Source organism: Lutra lutra, chromosome 12 (genome assembly GCF_902655055.1).
Source record: "Lutra lutra chromosome 12, mLutLut1.2, whole genome shotgun sequence".
NCBI lineage: Eukaryota > Metazoa > Chordata > Mammalia > Carnivora > Mustelidae > Lutra > Lutra lutra.
Window position 1 is genome coordinate 79,126,739 of NC_062289.1, and position 24,633 is coordinate 79,151,371.

Below are 24,633 nucleotides of genomic sequence, written 5' to 3' on the forward strand. Positions count from 1 at the left end.
ATGACACAGGGAGTCCGAGCGGGGGACACTAGTGAGCAGGGCCATGGCCCCTCCTGCTGTGAACCCCCCGGACAGAGGCCAGACAGCTCCTACCTTTTCATTAGAGACACACAGGTGGGGGTGGCCCTGGGTGGCCTCTGTGTGGGCCGCCGTCCCTGGATACAGGGGGAAGATGGCCCTGTCCTTTGTCCCCAGGGGCATGGTGGCCACGGAGAGCAGAGTGTGCCTCTCCTAGTTCCCTTATGTTGCCTCATAACATCTATTCCTCCCGCAGGGAAAGGTCCCGCCATTGCCATCCCATATATTAAAGTTGATTTTTTGAGCGCGTCCATTAGCTAATGAGTATCTGGAGGGGTGAGTGTGATGAATGGCAGGGGGAGCTCTAGCACCCGAGGGAATGGCAGCAGACCCCCGGAGGCCATGCTTGTCCCTGGAAAATCCACCCCCACCCCCCGCCTGAACCGCCCCCCACGTCCGTTCAGACTGCCTCCTGGCTGCAGGCGTGCGTCCTTGTCTCCACTGCCCGGGGCCCCCGGATGGGGTGCATCCTGCGTTCAGCCGCCCTCTGGGCCGCCCACGGGGGTCTCCTGGCCCGGGGCTGGGGCCGTGCATGTTCCGGCATGGGGTGGCATCGGAATGTGCTCTGGGGGGCAGGTGCAGCGCAGACGTGCTGAGGGTGCGTGTCTTTTCTTCTTTACAACGTCTTCCGTGGTTGTGCCTTGCTTTGCGCTTCCTGCAGAACACGCTGGACGGCATGCAGGTACCGGAGGGCTCGGGCCTCCCCCGTGCCGCTGTGCTTGGGGGTGCTCTCCCTTGTGCTTGGGGCCGCCACGGCTCCCTGGGCCTGCTCAGCCCCCCGGGAAGCCGGCAGCCCGAGCTTCCTCCGGCTGTGGGGTGTGTGGGGACTCCTGGGGGCGGGGGGCACTGCCATTGGGCACCGGAATGGAAGCTCTGTCCCGGCAAGGCTTGAGCAGGCCCAGCGATCCTGGTCTCCTGTTCCCACCATGGCCATAAGGGTCAGGCTGGGAGGACAGCCCAGAACCCCGATGACTGTGAGGGGTGCAGTGGGGTGGTGGCAGGTGTGGGGACTCTTTCTGCCCTTGGGCCAGCCACATGCCCAGCATGCAGCCCGTTTGTCTCTCGGTCATCGGGATTCAACCCTGGCCCCGGAATGTTCCCCCGCTGTGTTTGTGTCTGCCGTGTGCATGGCTGGGGCCCCTCCCGCAGGTGAGGGTGGCAGCCTTCCTTCCCACGGACAGGACACTGCCCTTCTCGCTACACCCATGAGACAGGAGGAATGGTGCTGTCCCTTTGGATGGGGTTTTGAGTGTTTTCCAAAACTGAGTTTGATCGTGTAGTCACCGAGGGGAGGGTTCTCAAAGTGGGGTTCCCAGACCAGCAGCATCGGCATCGCTGGGAGCTTGCTGGAGATGCCGGTCCTTGGGTCCTGCCCACCCTGCAGAGTCACAAAGTCAGGGGGGACCCAGAAACCTGGGGGGACCCAGTCACCCCTCCCTGGGCAGTTCTGAGAAAGCCATTGTCAGGGAAGCATTGCTTCGTGTCCATGAGGCTAGTGTGGGGACGGAGGGTGTGGGGGCTGAGCCCATGCCCTGCCTCTTGGCCGAGCCGTGGCTCAGCGTCTTAGTGACCTGAACCTCCACCCCGCCCGCACCTCACCTTCACCAGACGTGTTGATGAGGGACACCTGCAGCACGCTGCGGGCTTTGTGGGAGCGTGTTCCTGTTCCTGGAGGGGGTGTACGTCCCCCATGGCACGTTGGGGCTCCCCTCAGTCAGGGGCTCTGCTCGGAACAGCTGCCACCTTGCCCAGCGAGACGCACACACAGGACTAATGGGGTCGTCTCCACAAGCATGGGGCAGCAGAACCCCTCCTGGCATTGTCCTTGCCCAGCCAGTGCTGTGGGCGCTCCCGAGCCCCGTTTTCTGATGAGTGCGAGGCCAGGATGTCTGGGGACGGGAGGAGGGGGCGGTCTCCATCCCGTCAGGATGCGTGCTGAGAGTCCCAGCGCCCGCAGAATCATCTGGGCTCGCTGTGGGGCTTCACCAAGGTGGGCGTCAGGCGTTAGCTGAAAACAGAGCTTTTCCAGAATCATGACCGAGCCCTCTGCAAACTGCAAAGGAGGAACTGTTAGGGAACGAGTGTCCCCGGCACTCTATGGAGGAGTAATTTGAAGACGAAGAAGCAAGAGAACATCTTAAAATTAATAATAGTAATGATACTCCAATGACAGTGACCTAGGGCTCCCTGAACCCTCCCTTTGTGCCAGGCGTTAGGGCACATGTAGGGACATCTAGGGCACAGCAAGCATAGCATGTCACTTAATCTTCGCGATACCCAGGGGAAACCGAGGCACAGTTCAGTGACTTGCCCAAGGCAAGCTGGTGAGAAGCAAGGTCTGGACTCCGACGCCAGGAGCTCGGCACTGCACTGCAGCCGGCTTCCCTGGACCCCGGCCTCCCTGGGACATGGGGTCAGCTCTCCCACCTGCAGACCCGCAGCTGTGAATGACTTCACACGGTGGCAGTGGCGAGACTCAGAACCACTGCCCTCCCCGGCAGGGGCGCAGGCCACGTGATCACTGGGCACTGGACACGTGTGTCGGGGTTAATCCGTAGACACCCCCCCGCCCCCAGCGAGGTCGCTAATGTCATCACCCTCTTCCCAGACTGGAAATCGGGCACAGACCCTGAGTCACCTGCCCCGGGATGCACAGCTTGCCAGAGCAGAGCTAGGTCCCGAGGGCAGGAGGGCCAGTGGGCAGCACTGTCCGAGGCGCAGAAACAAAGGTGTGCAGGGGAGCAGGGCCTGCATGTGAGGCTCGGGGGCACGGGCTCCAGGGCCCGTCACAGGGGAAAACCCTCCCTCATTCCCGCCACTGCCCATGCTGTGTGCTTTGCGTGTATGTTCTGGCTGCTTTGTGCCGTCTTTGGGGCGCCTTCCCAGCACCTCTCCCCATGGCCCCCAGCTTACTGGCCGTCAGCTCCAGATGAGGCTTCAAACTGCCCGCGATGCCAGACGCTTGTCACAGCCGGGAAGGGACCTGTGTAGGCTCCTTTCATCCTGGGTCTCCTTTGGGGAAAGCAGGAAGAGCAGACAGCGTGCCCCCTGACCCAGGAAGACACGGGGTCCTCTGGAGGGGGCCTAGCATCTGGGCAGCATTGGGACCTTCCTGGGCCCTGTGCCCATTTGCTTCATGAGCCCCATCCCTTTCTCCATAAAAGTATTAAAAATTATATTTTAGCTCCACCTGCCTGGGAGTAAAGAGGAATATAGCCCACGCTGAGTCAATATTATACATTTGTTTCTGATTTTAGAGGAAACTGAAATGAAAACATTGGCATGGTCCCTAAAATGGTCCCCGTGTTGCTGGGCCTAAGGGTGGGGGGGTCGCCCTGTGGGGCTGGTGTTAGGACACTGGATGACCACGCAGCAGGTGAGTGTGTGTGTGGGTGAAGGTGCACATGCAGGAGGACACACGCCTGGTCCCATCAGAGATGAACCTGGTTGTCAGGTGCATTCGTAAGCTGAGGGTCAGGTCACAACCTCACACCGGGCATATGAAGGTCACTTCTGGTAGGCGACATCTGCTGCTGCTCAGGGACGGCCCCAGAGAACTCCCCTCCGAGTGATGACTCGGGGAGGACGTGGCGACAACATGGGGAGGACGGGGCAATGTGGGGAGATGACCCGGGGACGGCACAGGGACGTTGTGGGGTGCAGGCCCCCGCACCTTGTGACTGTGCCAACTGGCGTGTGTGGCTTCCTGATGACCACAGCAGGGTCAGCTCCTGCCTGCTCTGCTGGGTCACTCCACTGGCCGGAGCCAGTGCCACCTCACGGCAGGAGAAGCAGGAAGCGCAGTCTCCTGGGGCCAGGGGAGTGAAGCCAAAAGGTGGTTGGCCCGGCATTGTCCCCACCCCCTAGAATCCTCACAGGACAGCGCAACTTTGATACGAAATGTAGCAGAACAATAGTCAAGTTGAGAATCCAGGAAGTGGACCCATAACGTATGACTTAGAATTAATGTTTCACATCCGACTCGTCTTAGGAAGCCTCCCCCCTCCCTCTCCTCCTTCCCCTCAGGGAATAGCCTTCGCAGCCCCGTGAGGCTTCGCTGAGAGCTGAGGTGGTTAGGGACAGGGAGGCCGTGCGCGCCCCAGTGTTTGGGAGCTTGGCTGCCCCAGGACCGACCTCCACTCCAGCTGTGTGTCCCGGAGGCTGCCGTCCGCCCCCCCTCACCGATGTTGGCACCCCAAGGTGATAGAGGTATCCTGAGGCCCCACAGATGACGAGTGCTTACTGCACACCTAACACCGAGTGACGAGCGCACGTCTGTCCAGAAGCAGGGAGGCCCCGACGATCCAACCCACCAGCTTAGAACTCACTGCCGCTTAAGTTGGAGAACTGGACGAGCTTCGAATCACACGAACCAAAGCAAACATTGAAGACACTGGGCTTTCGTGGTGTGGGATCCGTGCGCGGCGTGGAGTGCAGAACATTCGCAGAGAAGTCCACACTGACCAGAGTCCCTCCTTTGCGACAATGTTGTGCTCAAGCCCACATTGTCCCGCCAAGAGTCTCCACTGGTGACAAAATGTAGGGAATTCTGGGAGACTCCCATGGACTCAAAGGAACTCTCATACTTTGCTGAAAATAGATGTCCAGGCAAGGGGGGCAGGTGTGTGAGGGAGCTTGGGTGGGACTTACTAGGGTAGCCACACCCCTCTCTGCAGCGTCAGGCCTGTGGTGTTGCCCTCAGAGGCCAGAAGACAGTTGCTTCTGCTAATGGAGCCCTCCCATGCACCCCACAGTCTGATTTTGCAATTCCTTATTGCGTTCTGGAAGACATGGTTCACCCCACGTTCTAGGTGGAGGCAGTGAGGTCCACGGAGGCTGTGGGACATGCGTCCAGGTCCACATGAGTGAGTGGGGGACCAAGGATGTATAGCCAGCTTGGAACCTGGAGTCAGAGGCCTGGGTTAGTCCGGCCCCTGCTTGGCGTGTGACCCCCTGGCTTTCGTGTGACCCTTGGCTTTCATGCATGTTGGCCTTGTTTCCCTCCCTGTGTTGTGGGCTCATACCACCTGACCCGGTGGTCTCCCCGGCAATGAGAGATAATGCGTTATGAGTCCCCGACAGCGCCCAGCACAGAGCAAGCAAACAGCCCCGCGTGAGCAGCCGCAAGGTCAGGACGTGACACGGAATGTTCCTCCCAGACACTCCCATGCATGGGGGCCCAGTCTGCCCGGGACGCCCCCGGGTTCTCCCTGCTGCTCTGATGATTCACAGTGGGCAGCCGTGTACCCTCCGCCTGCCCTGGCTGGACACAGGGCCCGACCCTCCACGTGGCCGTCCTAGCTCTATAAGGCCCGGAAGGCGGATGTGGAATGCGGAGTGGTGGGCCCTGATAGCTAGCCATCGTGCTCCGGATGTGTTTTCCTCCATCTTTATAAATACCCACGACCACGCTGGCCAGTCTCCGTGTTTCTTCCAGGGATAGTGTGCTTGCCTGATGACTGTGCCATCTGTTCCCGCCGCGGTCTGCGTGGCCTGTCCTCCTGCTGCCTGCAGGTGGCCAGCTACCCGGGGGTCGCCCATCCAGGAGGCAACCAGGCTCTGGCTCCTGAAATAAACACTGATGTGGGGACAAGCCAGCCGGGCACATTGGTGGGGTTGCTGCTGCCTTCCTGCTCTCCGGGAAGCCATTCCTCCTACTGGTGCGAAGTGCGTCTGAGGCCCATCCACGTCCGGGCTGACGTGGCCCGGTGATCCTGGGCGTGAAAACCCGGCGGGGGGGGGGGGGCGGCGGCATTCCCAGCCGGCACGTCAGAGGCTGGATGGCCTCATGTCTCTGGGGATGGCCTCTAACCGTGCCCACATGAGCTGTGGACACACAGGAGGGTCCCCCACAGGGTCTGGAGCTCTGGGGTCTTGGATGGACAGTTGACAGTCTTATTGGATGGAGAGCTCGTGTCCCGGGAAGTTGCTGTCGCCGTGGAGAAGCCCATCCCAGGAGCGGGCAGTGCAGACCTTAGAGCGCAGCTGCCCCGAAGAAGTCGGCCACCTGTGTCTCTAGCGCTGTCCCAGCCATGCTCACTCGTGGGGCCAGTATCAGGCGGAAGACACCGTGGTGAAGTGTCAGTTTTTTCCTGAGCACGACGACTGCGAGAAACGTTTGTTGGTGACGTTAAAGATTTTCAAGATAAGTGAACGGGCTCAAGCGTCAGGTGTCATCTGTCTCCTGAGCGGATAGGGGACAGAACGGGACAGCAGACAGAAGACTGGAATGGAAGCCCCAAGCCTCTGAATGGTCCCATGTCCAGACGTGGATTCGGAGGGTTTCTGGTTCCCTGAGGCCTCCCGGACCAGGCTCGTCAGCTGGACTTGCTTCCCTCGGGGGCACCTTCCGTGGGCTCGGGTGGCGGGAGGTCCCCTGGGCACAGGCAGGACGTCGTGGAGCTGCGGACAAACGCCGAGGGGCCTGCTTGCTCCGTGCCTGTACGCGCTTGAGCCTGGCTTTCATCACAACCTGGAGCAAAGGAGCGGGGCGGCCAGGCCTCTCCCACCGCTGGCTACTACCGGAGCGACACGGGGAGCTTTGCCTGCCACACCGAACCACACCTCCCCTGTGCCACTGCCTGCCTGGCCCCCCTCAGGCGTCCGAGGAAGCTGCTGTGGGTTTTCACGCCTGGGGTCACCGAGCAGCCATGCCGTCTCCAGACCGGCCGTGTCAGTCCGGACGTGGATGGGCCTCTGATTCACGTGCTAACATTTAAACGTCGAGAGATTTTTGCATTAAATTAAAGACCCCCTGCTCCTTTTGGGAGACTAGAAGTTTTGCCTCCATGGTTCTGGACCAGGGCTGAGCAGAAGTCTCCTCCAGACAGAACACGCATGCTCCCATATGCTCTGTTCCCCCAGCGTCCTCCGGCTCACCCGAGCTCCCCCGCCCGGCATGCCCCAGCAGCCTCCCTGGACATCTGGGTACACCGAGGCTCTGAAGTCCACCATGCGCCCCTGCTCCCGGGACTCCCTCACCTGCATGTCACCAACCACTCCTCGGAGCATCACGTCCTGGGCAAGCCGTGGGGGGAGATGGCGCGTCCCAGTCGCTCGCTGTCAGTGAAGGGGACCCCTGAACAAGACAACAGTCCTGGAAGGAGGGGGTCACCGAGGGCAGTTCCCAGAGAGCTCAGGGGCTGTGCCCGCCAGCAGTGAATGCCAAGGACACCCGTTCGTAGTGGCCCGGGACAGCTGCTGTCAGGGGCCTGTGTGTGATGCTGTCCCTAGGGCGTGTCTGAGCCCTGCAGGGTGTGTCTGGGACTGCCTGTTACCCCTTCGTCTCGGGGCTCCATTCTCTCCCAGAGCACCATGTCAGCCCCCGCAGCCGGCTGCTGGTGACAGGTGCATCTCGAACGCTAGGTCCCAGAGGAGGCCCATGAGGACCTCAGCCGCACTCCGCGTGCACCACCGAGACTTCCTCTGCGCGGGCCGGCTGTCCATGGCACCATCGCGGGTTAAATCTGTTGGCTCTTGGATTTCTCCTGTTTTTATGTTCCTTCAGCGTATAGCTCCGCGGGGCTGCGTGCACATGGAGATTCCCGTCCCCCGTCCCATTGCTCCTTGCACGTCACAGCGTCCTGGGCCCCAGCTCGGACCACCACCGATCTGTTCTCTGTCACTCTGGCTTTGTCATTTCTAGCGTGGTACGGAAGTGAAGATTCTACAGGCTGTTTTCATTGGGTCATTTTCACAAACACGTAGTACTGAGGATTTCACCTGCCAGCCTTTCTCCTAACGAATGTGGAAATGAGTTCACGGCCACGTAAACGGTGCTCGTGTTCTCCCACCAGCCACTGAACCTGGATCGTCCCGGGATGTGCAGGGCCAGCTCTCCCCATCTGAGGACTCTGCCCGTCCCTCGGGGTTCACGGCTCTGCCCCGGAGCAAATGCTTTGGGAGAGTCAGGGCCCCAGACCTCAGGGCATCTGACAAGTTCCCCTTTTCTGGGGTCGGCCCCACTGGAGCGGGGTCCTGCATGGTCCCCCACCCGGGGCCCAGGAGTGCTGAGCTCACGTCTCTGCCTTGGGAAGCAGCGATCGCAGATAAGCTCATTCAGCTTTTTGAAAGAAGAATCCTGCTGATTTTTTTTTTAATGAATCGAAGAAATTAATTATAGGCTTGGGATTTGTTAGGTTTATTTTTAGAAATCCCTGATCACAGACATAAATAGCATTTCATTCTATACTAAGGAGCTGGAAAGCTTAATGCCAGAGAAGGGGGAGAGGAGCGGGGGAGGAGGATGAATAGAAGAGGAAGAGCCGAAGGAGAGGGGCAGGAAGAAGGAGGGGGAGGAGAGGGAGAGGAGGTAAGGAAGAGGAGGATAAAGATGGGGAGGAAGTGGGGGAAGAGGAGGGGGAAAAAGAGGAGGAGGGAGAGGAGGGGCCAAGAGTGGGAAAAAGGAAAAGGAGGGAGAGGAGGAAGTGGGAGGGGTTGTGAGGAAGAGGAAGATGAAGATGGGGAGGAGGGAGGAGGAGGAGAGTGGGAAGAAAGGAGGATCGGGGGGAGAAGAGGGGAAGAGGAGAGGAGGAGGAAGAGGGGAGGAGGAGAAGCGTGTCTGCTGCTGGCCCTCTGTAGGCCAAGGGCTGTTCTGGTTGTCCCTGCATTTCCGCACACACACCCATGTTAAAGCAAAGATCTATTGAGCACTGACTCGGTACGCAACCCTGTTCCAAGTGCTGGGGACGTAGCAGGGAAGACACAGACAGTTCTCCCCTCGTGGAGCCGACCTGTGAGCGGGGGGAAGATGCAGACGGTTCTCCCCTCGTGGAGCCGTGAGCGGGGGCTACCAGGCAGCGCACAGAGTTAATGACGCAGCAGATGGGATTTTCCATTTATCACAGAGTAAGGACCAGAGACGAGGCAGGACTCCACACAGACGAAATAGGGCACCACACTGCCAATCAGAGTTCCCTCTTTTCACTGATTGGGCAAATGCTTATTGAGCACCTACTATGTGTCTGATTCTGTGAAAAGCACTGAGAATGTCTCTGGGAAGCAGAAAGAGTGAAGGCTTGGAGCTTCGCATCCCGTCTGGAGACAGACGAGAAGTAACTAGGGGCCCATGGACCAGGGTGCGTGGGGTGGGAAGCAGCAGCAGAGGGTGCCACGGGGGTGGGGATAGAGCTGACCCTCCACGAGACCCTCCGTGGCCTGGGCGCCCAGCTGCAGACAGTGCCCTGGTGAGATGGAGCCCTGCGTCTGCACCAGGATCGGAAGTGTGGTCCATGAGCGTCTGGGGATGTGAGCGTGCGTGTGAAGTCATCCACCCTGAGAGCCAGCGGGGAAGGAACGGGACAGGAGCAGAGGCAGGAGGGAGCTGCCCCTTCCCTGAAGTGTGCCCGAGGGAGCCCCCCTTCCCAGGGCTCCGGAGACTTCTCTGCCTCTCTGCACGTGGCAGCCGTGTTGCTGACTGAATCCAGCAGAAAGAACCTCCTTTCACTGCCAGAGCAGTGTTCCTTGGGGCACTGCAGGCTAGGGGTGGGTGTCCCCATGAGAAAAACGCATCGGGCAGGTTGGCCGCTGAGCTGCCCCACAAGTCTGGGCTGTGTCACTGCCTCATACTCTGAATCTCAAACGGCTGTGGCGAGGTGTGCCAGCCACAAGTGCCCAGGTGGCACACACAGCTCAGAACTGTCTTCGGCTGGCTGGGATCTGAGTGCTGGTGGGCTGTGTGGCATGCACGGTTTCCCACGTCCGGCCGGGGAAGGGACGCCTGGTTTTATCAGACAATGTTCTCCCGTGGAGGTAGGAGGCAGCTCCCCGTCACACCCCTGTGGGCACGCCCCAGCATGCACGACCCCCGCCACTGCACACCCCTGACTGTGTGCCGTGCCTCTGCCGTGCAGAGCAAGGTGCGGGAGCTGGAGGAGAAATGCCGGACGCAGAGTGAGCAGTTCAGCCTGCTGTCGCAGGACCTGGAGAGGCTCCGGCAGCACGCCGGGAAGATCGACCTGCTGGGGGGCAGCGCTGGGGCCTCCTTGGACGTCCCCAGGTCCGGCAAGCCTTTCCCACAGTTCATGAACGGACTCGCCCCCTCCATCAGCAAAGGTAAGTGCCCGCCCCTCCCCCCGTATCATGGGGTAGGGGAGAGTGCGGCCAGTAGCCCTGCAGTGGGGCGTGCACAGCATGTGTCTGACCCCCACACCGGACACCAGCATCCTGGGGCTCCGGGTGATGGCAGGCACCCTGCAGCCCCGGCTGTAAGTACTTGTGGGTGTCAGCACATGTGCTCCTGGCACGGCTACGTGTGGCAGGGGCTGTCCTGGTCCCACTCTGCAGAGGGAAAGACCGAGGCCCTCACATGGGTCACACAGCTCCCAGGGGTGAGTGGGGAGCTCCGGCCCTGGGTTCTGTGAGGTGCACCCCTGGGCCATGGCTGCCTCCCAGCTTTCATGCCCAGCGGCCTCCACATGGGGACAGATTCCTGTTCCCACGAAGGCCATGAGGGTCACAGTGGTGCATGTCCCACTCATGCTCAGGGAGCAGGGCTGGAGCGGCATGGTCTGACCCTGGGAGCTGGAGGAGGGACTTTGTCTTTGTATCTGGCAGAAAGACCACTGAGTCTGCTTGGCGGCCTCACGGCTGGGCTCCTGCCTGGATCCAGAGGGCTGCCCTGGGCTGTCAGGGAGAGCTCTCCTCACCCAAGGGCCACCCGCACAGGTCATCCTGTTTGCAAGAACACCCATCTATTTAAAAGTTGTTGTTTTAATTAAGGGAAAATGAGTGTCACAACCTCCCGTTGGAATTCCTTAAAGGAGAGCATTTCCAGACTTCCCCCAGTTGTCATCAAAACATAGCATGGGGTTTCTTAGGGCTCCATAATGTTACGACAACGCGAGGCTGCCTGTTCCTTGGTAAATCACGCTTCCCTGCCTGGCTGCTGTCAGCACTGTCCCTCCTGTCCCGCTCTGCCGTTAGCTGGTGTGCCGTGTGGCAAGTCCTTCCACAGTGTCCCCAAAGCACGGGGCACCCAGGCCGGGTCGGGGGACTGCATCTGTGAGGTTGAACGGCCGGCCGGGCCCCACAGAGAGCCTCCTCTCGGTGGGTGGAGACAGACAAGAAACAAGGAACAGAGGAATGACTTGCACAGATGTGTGAGGACAGGGTGACAAGGTGGAAGGTCACCCAGGGTAGGAAGGGTGACGTGTTAGATCAGGCGGCCGCAGATGTTCACTTCCGGGAAGCGATGCTGGGGCCATGTCGTCTGAAGGGTAGGAAGAGGCAGGAGGGTTTCAGCTCTTACGGATGAAACGGACGTTCTCAGGGTGGGTGGCCGTGGAAGTCTGGCCAGGACGTGCTTTTCACGGCCCCAGCACGTTTGGTGACTCCCAGAGCTGCGCTCAGAGCTATGATGGCAACCTGGGATGGGGACACAGTCAGATCCTAAGGGCAGAGACGGGATCCACGCGGGCCCCGCAGAGCACCACATGGGGATGAAGACCACGGCCCTCTGTATGCCGAGCTCCTGCCTGGGGGTGTGGGGTGTAGAGGGTCTGGTCCCGTGGTGCCTCTGCGTGGCTCGCACCAGAGGCCTAGGCCGCCAGGGAAGGCAGGTGCTCAGCCTGGTCACACGCCCGGCCTATGCCCCTGCATGCCCGTCCCCTGCCAAGCTGCACGTGGCAGGCAGGCCCTTCTCACCGCGGCGTCCTGGTGCTGCTGCGTGAGCTCCTCCCGGAAAGTGTGTAAATGTGAGTGTGGTGGGCGTGGCTCGGTGCCGAGATGGCTCTGGGAAACTGGGTATGATTCACGACGGTGGACGTGGGTGCTCAGCGGGAGCAAAGCCAGCAGGGGCGCATGGTGCGGAGTCGGTTGCTGGGACCATGGTAGATGAGTAGGTTTGTCCCACGGCTTCTGTCTTCCCGCCGTCCAGATGGACCGAGCTCATGGAACGATGTGCGACCTTGCCCTGGGGGGCCCCCATTGGCAGGGCCCACACGCACTTGGCTTCCCCCTCGCCAGGCCGACATTGCTGACAGAAGAAAACCCTCCCGCGGGGACCATCCTCCCCTGGGCATTTTCTGATGGGTGGGTGCCCCGGGGAGAACCCGGGTCTTAGTGGAGCGTCAAGGGCCAGCATGAGGTGAAGAAGGGTCGTGGGCAGATGCTCGGCCCACCGCCCTCTGCATCCTCCTGCCTGAGTCAGCCAGGCCTGGGGTTTGAGGAGACCATTGTGGGTTGATTGGGAGCCACGAAGGGACCACAGGCTGCACTGTGGGCCACGTTGGACATGAGCACAGGCCCTCGCCGTTACGTCCAGGTGGAATCTCAGAGATGGCATCACCCGCCACGGAGGAGCACATGGGGGCCAGCGCGGCCGAGGGCACTGATGGTTTTGCCTCTCGTCTCACGCTGGCTCTGAGTTGGATGGCAGGGGACACCCGCCTCCCAAGGACCGGGCTGTGTGACCCAAGTGTGAATACAAGGAGACTCCACAGTGTTCATCTCATAGGGCCGCGCTCCCCCGCGGTCACCGGTCAGGATGGGTGAGAGAAGACCATAAGCACCGGAATAGCCCCACGATGCCTGGGCTTCACGTGCCCAGCTTTGGGGACTGGCTGCCCTGTCCTCACTCGGGAATGCTGGAAGTCACAGCCTCTCTGTCTGGAATATTCCACCGAAGGGAAAAGGAAGCAGTGACTCACACACCTGCTCCAAAAGCTTCTGCCCAAAAGTGGGCCCTTCAGCTCCACTCACAGGGCGCCGGCCGGACCGGCCGTGGGTCAGGGATCGCAGTCCCCCACGGCCCCGGGCAATGAGAAGCACAGTGCTTTGTGCCGCTATGGGCCTAGCACCTGCCATGGACGGAGAGCGCAGTGGGCAGCCACCAGGCAACGCCCCTGCTCTCCGGGATCCGATGCCCTAGCAGAGCCCCGTGTCTGTTGTGGCACTGAATCCTTTTCAGGAGCGCTTTCTCACCGTTCCCTTAGTCAGGCCGAGCTGTGGGGCCCCTGGCAGGTGGGACATGGGACACTTCCCGTCTTAGACTGAATCACAGGGTGTTTCCTAGCTGGGATGCAGCAGGTCACATCTTCAGAGAGGCGATCCTGTGGTGGGACTGCCACAGACAGAGGGTGGACAGAGAGGTCAGGGTGGGGATTGTGCTCCTGTGTTTCATGTTGGAACCCTAAAAATGCCTGGCCCTTTCGCCAGCTTGTGTGTTAGGACTCTTTTTGTTGTAAATAACCACAAAGCTGACCTAAACCAGTGCGAACCAAAGGAACTTACTGATTGACAGGATAAGGAGCTGGTAGGCTCAGCTCCCAGAGCAGCTGGACTTGGGGGCTCCAACCGTGTGCCCAGGAGGCAGTCCCCCCATCTGGTGGCTCCCCCTCTATGAGCGCTCCGATGGGACCCAACTCTCCTCCTGGTGGCAACGTGGCTGCAGCATCACCGAGCATCACAGCCTCCCACGTGGTAGCCTGGGAAAGGGAGAGCCGCCTCCTCCATGCCTCCCTTTACTTCCCTGTGATGGGACCTTCTTGTCGCATGCAACACCACCATTGCCACCAAACCATCCTCAGGGGCGGGAGTGGCCTCCTCCGGGGATGGCCCAGTGTGGCAGGGGTCAGGCTGGTCATGGGCACCGAGGGCGGGAGGGGGCAGATCCCAACAGGAAACCCCAAGGCTGATGGCAACGAGGGGACAGGCATGCCGGGGAACGCAAGGACCGTGTGCTTGTTCACACTGCCTCGTGTCGTGGACAGGTCAGGAGAGCGCCATTGGAAGCCGCACGGTGATCGGGGACTACATCCGGCCCCTCCTGCTCCCTGGTGACAAGCCAGAGCCTCTGTCCGTCAAGCCTGCCTTTCTGTCGCGATCCGCCAGCCCAAGATGCAGATTTGAATCAGACGTGAGTTCTGGCCGGCGTGTATGCAGCTGGTGGGAACATGAAGGTCCTCCCACCTTTCCTCCCCCTCCCTCCTCCTCCTCCACCCTCCCACAACTTCCCATATCCAGTCTTTACCCACCCTCATGTCACCGCCTCCAGGCAGTCTTCCTGCATGTCTCGGCATGTCCCAGGTGCCCTCTGACCATTGAGCGCTATGGGCAGTGTCCGTCTCTGTCCTGGGGCTGAGCCCCCGTGAGCAGACGACACGGTCACTGCCCATCTCTGTGTCTCCACAGACGTGCGCCAGGGCCCAGCACACTTGCCTGGTCCGCCCGGCAAGTTCCACGCCGTGGGTCAGGGAAGGGCCCACCTCGGGTCCACTCGTGGGGTGGGGAGATGCGTTTTTATAAACACCCACCCCCGTGTGACTGGGGGGCCCACGCTGGGGAGCCGCCTCGTCTCAGGGCTGGCATCTCACAGGAGGGCTGCGGTCTGGGGCAGGAAGCCTGGCAGGGCCGGAGGGGATCCCCGTGTTCTCCTGGCACGAAGCGTTAACCAGAACGCTGTCTGCGTCTCTGACAGATGGATGACGCCCGGAATTCCAGCACCTCCAAGCAGAGATACTCGGGGAAGGTCCATTTGTGCGTCGCCCGCTACAGGTAAGTGCAAAACTCCGCTCTGCCCCTGAGCGTCCGGGAGTGCTCCCCCGGGGCCCTCGCCCGCAGGCACCCGCTCCACCAGCCCAGCGTGGGCGGACGAGGAAGGTCTGATGTCCATTCTGACGCGAAGAGTGTTTCCCTGGACCTCGGCAGCTACGAGGGAGCCCATAGGGGGTGCGTTCTCTCTGGGGCCTGGAGACAGGAAGTGCGAGATCAGGGTGCTCGCGAGGCCGTGCTCGCTGGGCGCTCGCGTGGCTTCCGGTGGCCCTGGGCGTCCCTTAGTGACATGTGCCTCATGCAGGCTCTGCCTGTCTTCGCGTGGCTGGCGCCCTGTGTGTCCCTGCTTCCTCTCCTTCTCGGTAAGGACGCTGGTCACCGGATTGAGGCCCACCTGACTCCAGTGTGACCCCATCTTCACGTGATCACATCTGCCAAGATCCCAGACCTGGGGGCTGGGACGTGAGCACAGGTTTTGGGGGCACAGTTTAGCCCCGGCAGGCAGCAGGCTGAAACTCGGGGGATGCTCCTGTGTGGAGCCATGGGTCCCTGGCCTCCTCGGCCCTGGCTTCCTTGCGGGCCGTGGTTCCCTAGCTCGTCTCTCATGGGGGGCCTGCAGTGTCCACGGTCAGCAAGAATGCACGCGCCACGGGGTCCGCACGACTCAAGGATGGGCGCAGAGCCACCAGGTCCCCACCAGCTCTCGACCTTCCACCGAAAGCGCGCTGGACTCCGGATTCTGCCGTTGGCGCCGACACTTAGGAATTAGATGCTAACAAGCAGCACGAAACATTCGTCTCTGCTGTTCTTCATGCTCGGCCAAGACCCAGGCTCTTGTCCTCGACGCCCCGAGTCTGCCTGCGGCCCGCAGACACCACCCCCAGCAGAGCCTCCAGCTTCCAGCAGGCGGGACCGCCTGGGTTTTAGCCATGCTGAGCACCTTCCACACTCTTTTGTTTTCTCCAGCAAGAGCCATTTCTGACAGCCATTATGCTGATGAGCAGATTATTTTCTGATTAGGGATCTGTTCATTTTGCCCATGAAAACACACTTCTGCTGCTCAGATAACAGAGACATTTGGTGTAGCTCCCCGGGCCACAACTCCGTTAGGAAGCCTGTTGGTCCATACCTAGGAATGGAATTGTTTGGCACCCCGCTCTGAATGCTGGCTGCGCCCCACACATCCCACACACTGTCTGCAGGGACCCTAACCCCAGCACTGGGAGGAGCCACAGGGCCCCAGGACGGCAGGGCCTGCCCTGCATCACAGAGAAGGTGGGGGCGCCCCCAGCCGGGATGCTGAGCTGAACCAAAGTGGCTTGCAGTTTCCCAAACCACGTACCCCTGCCTCCCCAGCCGTGTGCCCTGGGCTCACGCTCCCTCTACTGAAGGGAAAGGCAGAAGTTTGGGGGGTTTCCCGGGGCCCGAACACCAACATTGTTCAGGCAGGCCCCCGGAAAGAGGTTTCCCCAAACTGAAAACAGGAGAAGCCCTGATCTCAATGCCACTTCCCATGGCGGCTGGTGCCTTCACCTCACGCCGATGGCCGCCCGCATGTCCCCACTTCAGATGGAAGTCGCTCACATGGGACACAAGTCACCGTGTAAAATGTACTGTGTCCCGGATGCTCGCCCACCGTCACTAGCGCCTCGCCCCGCGGCTGGGCCACCCCCACTGCCTGCCCTGGAAGCCCCCGGGCTCTCTGCATCCACAGATCTCATGTTGTAGACGGTCTGTTGCGCGTGGACGCCATGGCAGCACTGGGCCTTCCCTCTTTCTGTCTGCAGATGAGGGTGCACAGGGTGCTTTACCCTCATGACTTCAGCAAGACACCCCAAACTGACCCTGGCCCTCCCTTCTCCCCATGCCAGCCCCTGCCTGTGGACCCGACTCCGTGCGCGTGTCCCTCTCCACTCATCCTGACCTGCAAAGCCTTCAGCCCCCAGCCCCTCACTCTGTGTGTCCAGGCAAAGCCCAGTTTCCTCCCCTCCTGTGCCGCTCGCTGATCCAGCATCCTCACCCCCTCTCCACCTCCCATTAACCCCCTCCTCCCCCTCCTCCGCCAGCCCCTATGCACAGGGCACCCTGAGGGTCTCCGCAAATTGCAGACCTGCTCAAGTCACACCCTACTTTCACACTCCTGAAACCTCCCTGCTCTGGAGACCAAATCCACAGTGAACGATGGGACCTGCTAATCCTCATCCCTCGACACTCCTGCATTCACCTCCCACCAGGCTGGCTCTCAGCTCCCTGCCCCAGGGCCTTTGGTCCCCTTGCCAAAGTGTTTCCCCACTTCCTCCACCCCTGGGCTTTCACAGTGAGCACATGTCTGGGTTTGCTCCTGGTGTAGAGGGCCCCGGGCCATTACTGACTTCTGAAACCCCTCAGGTGGTTGCACAGCATTCCTGGGCCCTGGGACATAGATAGGGAACCACAGACCGACTCAGTGCCATGAAATCCACATAGGACGGGGACTGGGGCGCCCGGACTCTGGTTCCACACCACCCCCCACTTAGGGAGCTGGCGACTTTGGGCAGGCGCCGTACCTCGCCCTGTGATAACTCTGCTTTCCTCGCCGAGCACCTCAGATGCATCTCTGACAGTGTCGGTGAGCCTCCCAGGGCTGCTGGCCTGTGAACCATCACGGTGTCATGTTTATACGTTTACAGGACGTGGCTGTCATCTTAGACTACCGGGAATGCCATTTTACTTTTCTTATCGGGGCCTTTTCTGTTATTTAAAATTTTAGAGAACCAAAGTCAGAAAACCCAAAATTCACCTACCATAGATGTTCTTGGCAAATTGGGCATGACCATAAAATATATTCGTGCCAGTATTCTGGGGACCTGAGAGCGAGGGCACCTTCATACCCTGAGGGGGAGGGGAGGGCACATGGTACCTCCACGTTTGTGCAGGACTTTCTGGCTGTAGTCACCCGGACGTTAAAAATATCTGAGCCTTTGAGCAAACCGATTTGCTTCCTTGGGACTTACCTTTGGGAAGAACGTGTGGCAGTGTGCCAAGCAGTGCTTAGGAGGATATCACCGCAACGGTGATCCTGTTAACCAAAGGTTAGAAGCAACATCGATCCCCAGCGTTGGGACACTGGTTAATGGAACGGGTTGGTCTGTTCAGTGGAATAGTCCTCACCCATTAACAAGGACGCGAGGGAGTGTTTCCTGAGACGAGGGAGGGTCACGCCCTTCTGGAAACTGAAAAACAAGCAGATTACTCAAAAGCCGAGGGAATACGGCTCTCTTTCTGCTAAATTACACGTACAGGAGGGTTGCAGGGTGAGCCGTCGTTTCCGCTTATGGATCTGAGTACGTGTCACTGCCGGAGACGCGGCAGGTGTCCTCGGGCACGCAGACCCCCACGCACACCCTCTCCTTCCGTGTCGGTGCAGGGGGGAGGGGCGGGGGTGCCACTTCCGCCTCCACGCAGACCACCTGCTCCAGGCTGTCCTTCCTTTCTCCAGCTACAACCCCTTCGACGGGCCCAATGAGAACCCCGAGGCCGAGCTGCCCCTCACGGCAGGGAAGTACCTCTACGTTTACGGGGACATGGACGAGGACGGCTTCTATGAAGGTCAGTCGGGGTGCGGGCCGGTGAGCGTGCTGGGGCTGGGCCACCCGCCTTGCTAGTCTGCTAGGGGCCTGACAGCCGGGCCTGGCTCCTACGGCCCTCTTCGGGAGGGTCTCCTTGCCCCGTGGCTGCTGCCCATACCATGTCCCAAAGGGGATCTCCTGCCTCTCCCATCTCACAGCCCCACCGCCCTGGGCTCCCCCAGCTGACCCCTTCCCCAGCAGGATGGGTGGTGGCCTCTACGGGCTCAGGGCAACCCCACCGACCTCCGGCTCCTGCTGCTGTCTGGCCCACATCCTGCTGGATCCCTCCCCCAGCTTGCGATGGGGAATGTGACAACCTCCCTCTGGGATGCCTCGCCATACCCCCCCTCACCCCCGCTCACCTGTTAGCCTGAGTACAGGCTCGGCTGGACTGTACAAACGGAAGGGTCTTGGTCTCTTCCCATGGTCGCCCTTGAGCAGGACAAGTTCTTGCGAAGCCAGCACGTTTCTCTGTTGTGGCCCCGTGGAGCTTTCTCGGGGCTGAGAGATGCTTTCACGCCAGTGTTTGCTGGACCCGAGGTCTGGTGGCTTCTGCTGATCTGGTGGACGGCAGCTACACCGTGGGCAGGCAACCCCAGAAACTCCACGACAGGCAACAACAGAGCCTGAGCTCACAGCACACTCACTGGTTTTCAGACCGGTGTAGAAACACGTGCCCACGGCGGCCACCAGAAAATCCCGGCTCAAAATCTCTGGAATATTCACACCAGGCATTGTGTCCACATTGGCTTTCTGGAGGCCTGATCACACAGGGCTGCAGAGCTCAGGGGTCCGCTGTCTGTGCGGCAGGGGGAAGCTTCCCTCCGGGTAGAATAGAGAGCATACGTGCCCACCCCTGGGCCGGCCTAGGGGACTTGCGGTGCAGGGTGGCTGGAACAGGGCCTGCTGTGTGGCGGGCTTGCTTATCCCCGTCAGTGTCGTCTTCACCCCTCCCCTTGTGCGAGCGTGCTGGGGCGAGCCAGGCGGGCTATCTCCAGACCCACGCCCTCCAGAGGACGGAGCACCAGGAGCAGAGTCGGCTTCCCCGTTCATTCCAGGAGAATCCAGGGCCCATTAAATGGTCACATGCCATCCTCGGGGTCCATCCCACGTCCCCCGAGGCAGAGGCCCCCAGCATCAGCACCCCCAGCCTCCCGCCAGGTACTGGGGGGAATCCCTGTCCTGCTGGTGCCAGAAGATTGTCCGGGCCGTGTCATCTTGGAGGTTCTTCCAAACCCATCTCGGTTTTTCTGGCCCCTGCTGCTAGTAGGCTTTGAGCCCAGCTATAAAGAGAACATTTCACAAAATAAGAATGGGTTCTCCCTGCGGCTGCCACAAAAGCTAATCTGATGACATTTTCTGACTCTCGACCTACACGTGGTCTGGCATCACACGGGTGGTCTCTCTGTCACCGCAGGTGGCATGCTGGGGACCTCATTAGAACGTAACAGTGCTTTGCAAGGGGGGAAGGTCACCTTTTAGTTCATAGGATCATCCTGGCAAAGATAATAGGAAGATTTTTTTTTTTTTTTTTTAACCTCCAAAGCCCTCATGCCATGCATGTTTGTTGGTCTGTCTGAGACATTTACTGTGTCAACGTCAACACCGTGGTGTCAGCTCAGGATAAGCATGAAGGAGGAGGCCGTCCTGCCTGATGGACTCGGGGGTAGCAGGTGGCAAGGAGCAGGGTCCTGAGGAGGGGACATTGGGGCAGACTCCTGTAAAGACCTATGGAATCCACTGTAGTCCTCTTGCTTGACCGGATGGCCCCACTGAGGAGCCACACAGATGATGGGGCGGGACCTCGGGGGCCCTGATGGGACGGTCAGGTGATCTCACTGCCCTTTTGCCAACAGGTGAGCTCCTGGACGGGCAGAGGGGTCTGGTGCCCTCCAACTTTGTGGATTTTGTCCAGGACAATGAGTCGCGCCTGGCCAGCACGCTGGGGGCTGAACAGGACCAGAATCTCATTAACCACGCCAGCATCGGCTTGGAGGGGGAGAACATTCTGGACCTCCATGCCCCCACTCACATAGACGCCGGCATCACGGACAACGGTGCGGGGACGCTGGGCGTGAACATTGATGAGATCGGAGAAGACATCGTGCCTTACCCTAGAAAAATCACCCTTATCAAGCAACTCGCCCGAAGTGTCATTGTGGCCTGGGAGCCCCCGACCGTGCCGCCAGGCTGGGGGACCGTGAGCAGCTACAACGTGCTGGTGGACCAGGAGACCCGCTTGAGCCTCATGCTGGGGAGCAGAACCAAGGCCCTCATCGAGAAGCTCAACACGGCGGCCTGTACCTACCGCATCTCTGTGCAATGCATCACCAGCAGGGGCAGCTCGGATGAGCTCCAGTGCACGCTGCTGGTGGGCAAGGACGTGGTGGTGGCCCCATCCCACCTCAGGGTGGACAACATCACCCAGATCTCCGCCCAGCTCTCCTGGCTGCCCACCAACAGCAACTACAGCCACGTCATCTTCCTCAACGAGGAGGAGCTCGACGTCGTCAAGGCCGCCAGGTATAAATACCAGTTCCTCAACCTCAGGCCCAACATGGCGTACAAGGTGAAGGTCTTGGCCAAGCCCCACCAGATGCCGTGGCAGCTGCCCCTGGAGCAACGGGAGAAGAAGGAGGCCTTTGTGGAGTTCTCCACGCTGCCTGCAGGTGAGGCCCCTCCTCCCATGGGGACCCCAAGGGAGAGGGGAGGGCTGGGGCGAGGGAGCAGGCAGGGAAGACGGCACCCAGCCAGCACTGTTCTGGAAGGAGACACAGCAATGTGTGTGTGTGAGGGAGAGAGTGAGAGACGGGGGGATGTTATGTGGATTTTGCTTAGAGACCATGTTTTTGAAGATGCTGTTTCTCACACTGGCGTCGGCAAGAGGCCTGCCTGGAAAAGACAGGAGGTGGTGAGGCCTCCCTCGGGGGCGCGAGAGGACTTCTGCCCCATGGGGTCCCTCCCACATGTGTGCTCGTGGTGTGGGACAGCAAGCCAAGTGCCTACCCTCCTGCAAAACCGTTCTTTTTCTCTCATCTGAGATCACACATGTGGCTGAATTTATGGAGAAGGTGTGAAATTCTGTTGTCGATGCTCTTCTGGGTTCTGGGCGTGTCTGCTACGGAAAATCGTAGGAAATCGTAAAGAGCGGATCAGGTGCACAAGCCTGCCAGGTCTGCTCGTTTCCGGGTTCCTGGTGCTGCCACGGGGCAGTCCGCCCTCCAGAAATTTCCATGGTGCTGGTCTTAGCTGTGGCGCCCCTTCCGAGCAGGCTCGCTATGCCAGGTGGAGACTCAGACACCTGGGGGAAGAGCAGCCTTCTCAGAGCAAAGAAGGTGATTTTTGTAAGAATATTTGGGGGCATAATTTGTTTCCTCTAGAGCCTCTCTTCGTCCTGGGTTACTCACGAGATCCTCTGGAAACGCCTGTCTCAGCATCCTCTTTGTTGGACTTAGCCCTGTGATTAAGTAATCCAGCCCCGCCCAACCTCACTGGTCAGTGGGTTTTACAAACAATTCATTTCTTCTCCGGGAGCACTTGCAACACTGCCCCAAGTCTCCCATTGAACAAGGGATGGGCTTCTTGGTTCGTGATGGGTTCGCTTCTATTTCATTGTGTTCTCCAGCATTTGCAAAACCCACCATCAACTAGACTCTGACCTACACAGCATCAAATTCATGGGCAGGTGAGGCAGACGCTACCTTAAGGAGGGAGGGATGTCTGACTAGGAAGGGATTCGTAAAGGGCCAGCGCACTTGTCTTCTGTGATGCTTTGATTTCCTGACTGGCCACGGCGTCAACCAGGAATACTGGGAAAATGAAAACACCTCTTTGCCCTGATGCTTACTGTGCGGTCACGTGGTCAGTGCTGGGGGTGCGGGGGTCAAGAAACAAGAAACACCAGGCACCGGGCTGGGGGCGGGGCTTGGGGGAGGGGAGGAACACAGGCACTGGGGCCACCAGGAGGGGCTTCTAGAGAAGCTCACAGTGAGACAGGATGGGGTCCAGATGTGAGCCCAGGGTGCGTCCCACAGGTGAGCTCCCCGTCCCTGACATCCTGGCCCTTTCCTGACCCCCAAACACGGCACATAGCCGCTCCTCACAGCCCCGGGGGCTGGAAGTCTGAGACCGGGGTGCTGCAGAGTCAGATCTGGAGAGGACCCGCGTCCTGGTTCATGGGCGGCATCTTCTCCCGTGTCTTCACAGGGGAGGGGAGACAAGGGACACCCGTGGGGCTTCCCTTGTAAGGGCTGTGTTGGCCCTCTGAGAGCTCCGCGGTCATGACATCAGCTCCTCCCGGAGGCTTTGCTTCCTGACACCATCACCAAGGGGTTAGAGTTTCAGCATGAATTCTGGGGTGGGGGGACATAGTGGACGATGTTCTGACTGTGGTGAGTGCAGTGAATGGAAGTTCGGGGAGATCGCCACCTCCTGTCTTTTCCAGGCAGTCCTCTTGCCTCTTTTCTCCTTGCCTCTTTTGTGTGGGGAGAACTCATGAACACATGTCAGGTATGACTTATACTGAGCAGCCCCACATGACGGCGGAAGAGCCATCCCCATGCTGTCAGCTTCTTTGGGCTCACGCAGGGACTGGGCTGGGGCTGGCGGTACAGCGGTTCTAAGTCTTCCTTCACCCATAGAACCCCTGTCCCTCAGCTGTGATTTCACTTTATGTAGAAGCAAGTGCTGAGGAAAATCCTGGAGTGGTTTCAGCTCTGGACCATTGTCCTTAAGACTAATGAGGCCTGATAGCATAATCAGCATCCCTTGTTGGGGCTGATCAAAGTGCCAGAGCCAGGTGATCAGGGGAACACGGGAGACCCTGAAGAGTTCATGGGGCTCCTGAACTCTTACATCAGCTCCAGGATGCAGGGCCAGCCCTCAAAACTGGTCTGGATAGAGTGATGCACTCAGCCAGAAGGCTGGCATCATGCATTCCAGAGTCCCCCCTTTATGAGAAGCCACACCCCCCACACAGGGAGACAGATCTGTGGGTCCTCAGCAAGCTGATACTAGAAACAGGACATCACGGGTGGGGTCACAAGGTCACAGAGCTCGTCCCAGGGACAGCTGTCAGCAGAGGGATGGGTGGTGTGTGTGCTCTAGGGTGACACTGGCCGTGTGAATTGTAGGGGGCAGGGAATGTAGTGTTTTCAGTGGGAGCCACTGTGGTACCTCAGTTCTAGATGTGAGTTTGTTTAAAGCTGGATTCAGAGGTAGATTTCAGATCAGAATTGAAGATGATCTTTAGGGTTTGCAACACTGCACACACCATCTTCTGAAAAAGACTCTCAAAAGGGCTTAGACAAACAAGGCATGTCATTTCCAACTGGTAGCCTCGGGATCCTGTGGTCCCTGCAGAGGCCAGCCCTGCCCAGTGGAGGTGGCCAGACTTCTTCCCTTCAGCCTGGGCTAAGCACTGCCCTGTACATCCCCCACCCTCCCAATGCCAGGTGTACCGGGTGCTTGAGTGAGGAGAGACGGGCTGTAATTTCTCCTGAGCTATACTGTCCCCCTGCCTGCGGGGCTGGTTTGATATTTGTGGCCCCCAGGATTCAAGGCAGATCACCACCAGAAGCTTGTGTGTTGAGTGCCCAGTGGCCGCAGGAAGGGCAAGCCACTTCCCAGATGGGGGACGAGAGACCTGTTAATAGAATTCTTCAAATCTTCATGCTCGTACTGGGTTTTGTCTGTTCAGTCTTTCCAGCTATTGAGAATTGTCTATAGGTCTATTTTTTCTCTTTAGTTTTCTCATTTCGCTTTATATATCGTGAAGTCCTGTTATTAGGTATGTACACATTTAAATTGTTAGTTCTTCTGGTTGAATTGACCCCTTTCTCATCATGAAATGCCCCTCGTTGTCTCTGGTATTACTTCTCGTCTTGAAGTCCGCTTTGTCTGATATTCATATGACCACCAGCTTTTTCATGCTGAGTGTTTACGTGTTATATCTTTTTCTAAACTTTCAAGTTCTTTGTGTCTTTATTTTTAGTATGCCTCCTATGAATAGTCTACAGTTGGGTCGTGGCGTTATAACAATATGACAATCTGTGCCTTTTAATTGGAATCTTTACTTTCTTTACTTTTAGTACGATTACTGGTATGACTTGGTTTAAGTCTGCCATATGCTCTTTGTTTTTCATTTGTCTTGTTTTTCTCTTTATCTTTCCCTGCCTTTTTTGGGGGGGGGGGTACACTAAGTGTATTTTTCTATTCCATTTCCTCCTCTATTGACTTTTTTTTGGCTATAACTCTTTGTATTCTTGTTTTAGAGATTGCTATAAGGGAGTAACACATGCATATTTAACTTATTAAAACTTAGCTTACAGAGGTGTCTGGGTGGCCCAGTGGCTCTTTGGCTCAGGTCATGATCCCAGGCTCTTGGGATTGAGCCCTGTGTAGAGCTCCCTGCTCAGCAGGGACATTGCTTCTCCCTTTCCTTCCCACTCATGCTCAC

General features: G+C 59.0%; 1 protein-coding gene across 11 annotated transcripts in view; it reads left to right on the forward strand.

The window, feature by feature from the left end:
* RIMBP2 (RIMS binding protein 2) overlaps window positions 1-24,633 on the forward strand; it is a 206,437-nt gene that overhangs the window by 150,032 nt on the left and 31,772 nt on the right. For all 11 annotated transcript variants that reach the window (XM_047697843.1, XM_047697846.1, XM_047697845.1 and 8 more), the window contains 5 exons: window positions 9,930-10,131; window positions 13,788-13,933; window positions 14,495-14,571; window positions 18,047-18,156; window positions 20,033-20,845. In XM_047697843.1, coding sequence (XP_047553799.1) covers window positions 9,930-10,131; window positions 13,788-13,933; window positions 14,495-14,571; window positions 18,047-18,156; window positions 20,033-20,845 — 1,348 coding nt within the window. The remainder of the gene's footprint in view (window positions 1-9,929; window positions 10,132-13,787; window positions 13,934-14,494; window positions 14,572-18,046; window positions 18,157-20,032; window positions 20,846-24,633) is intronic.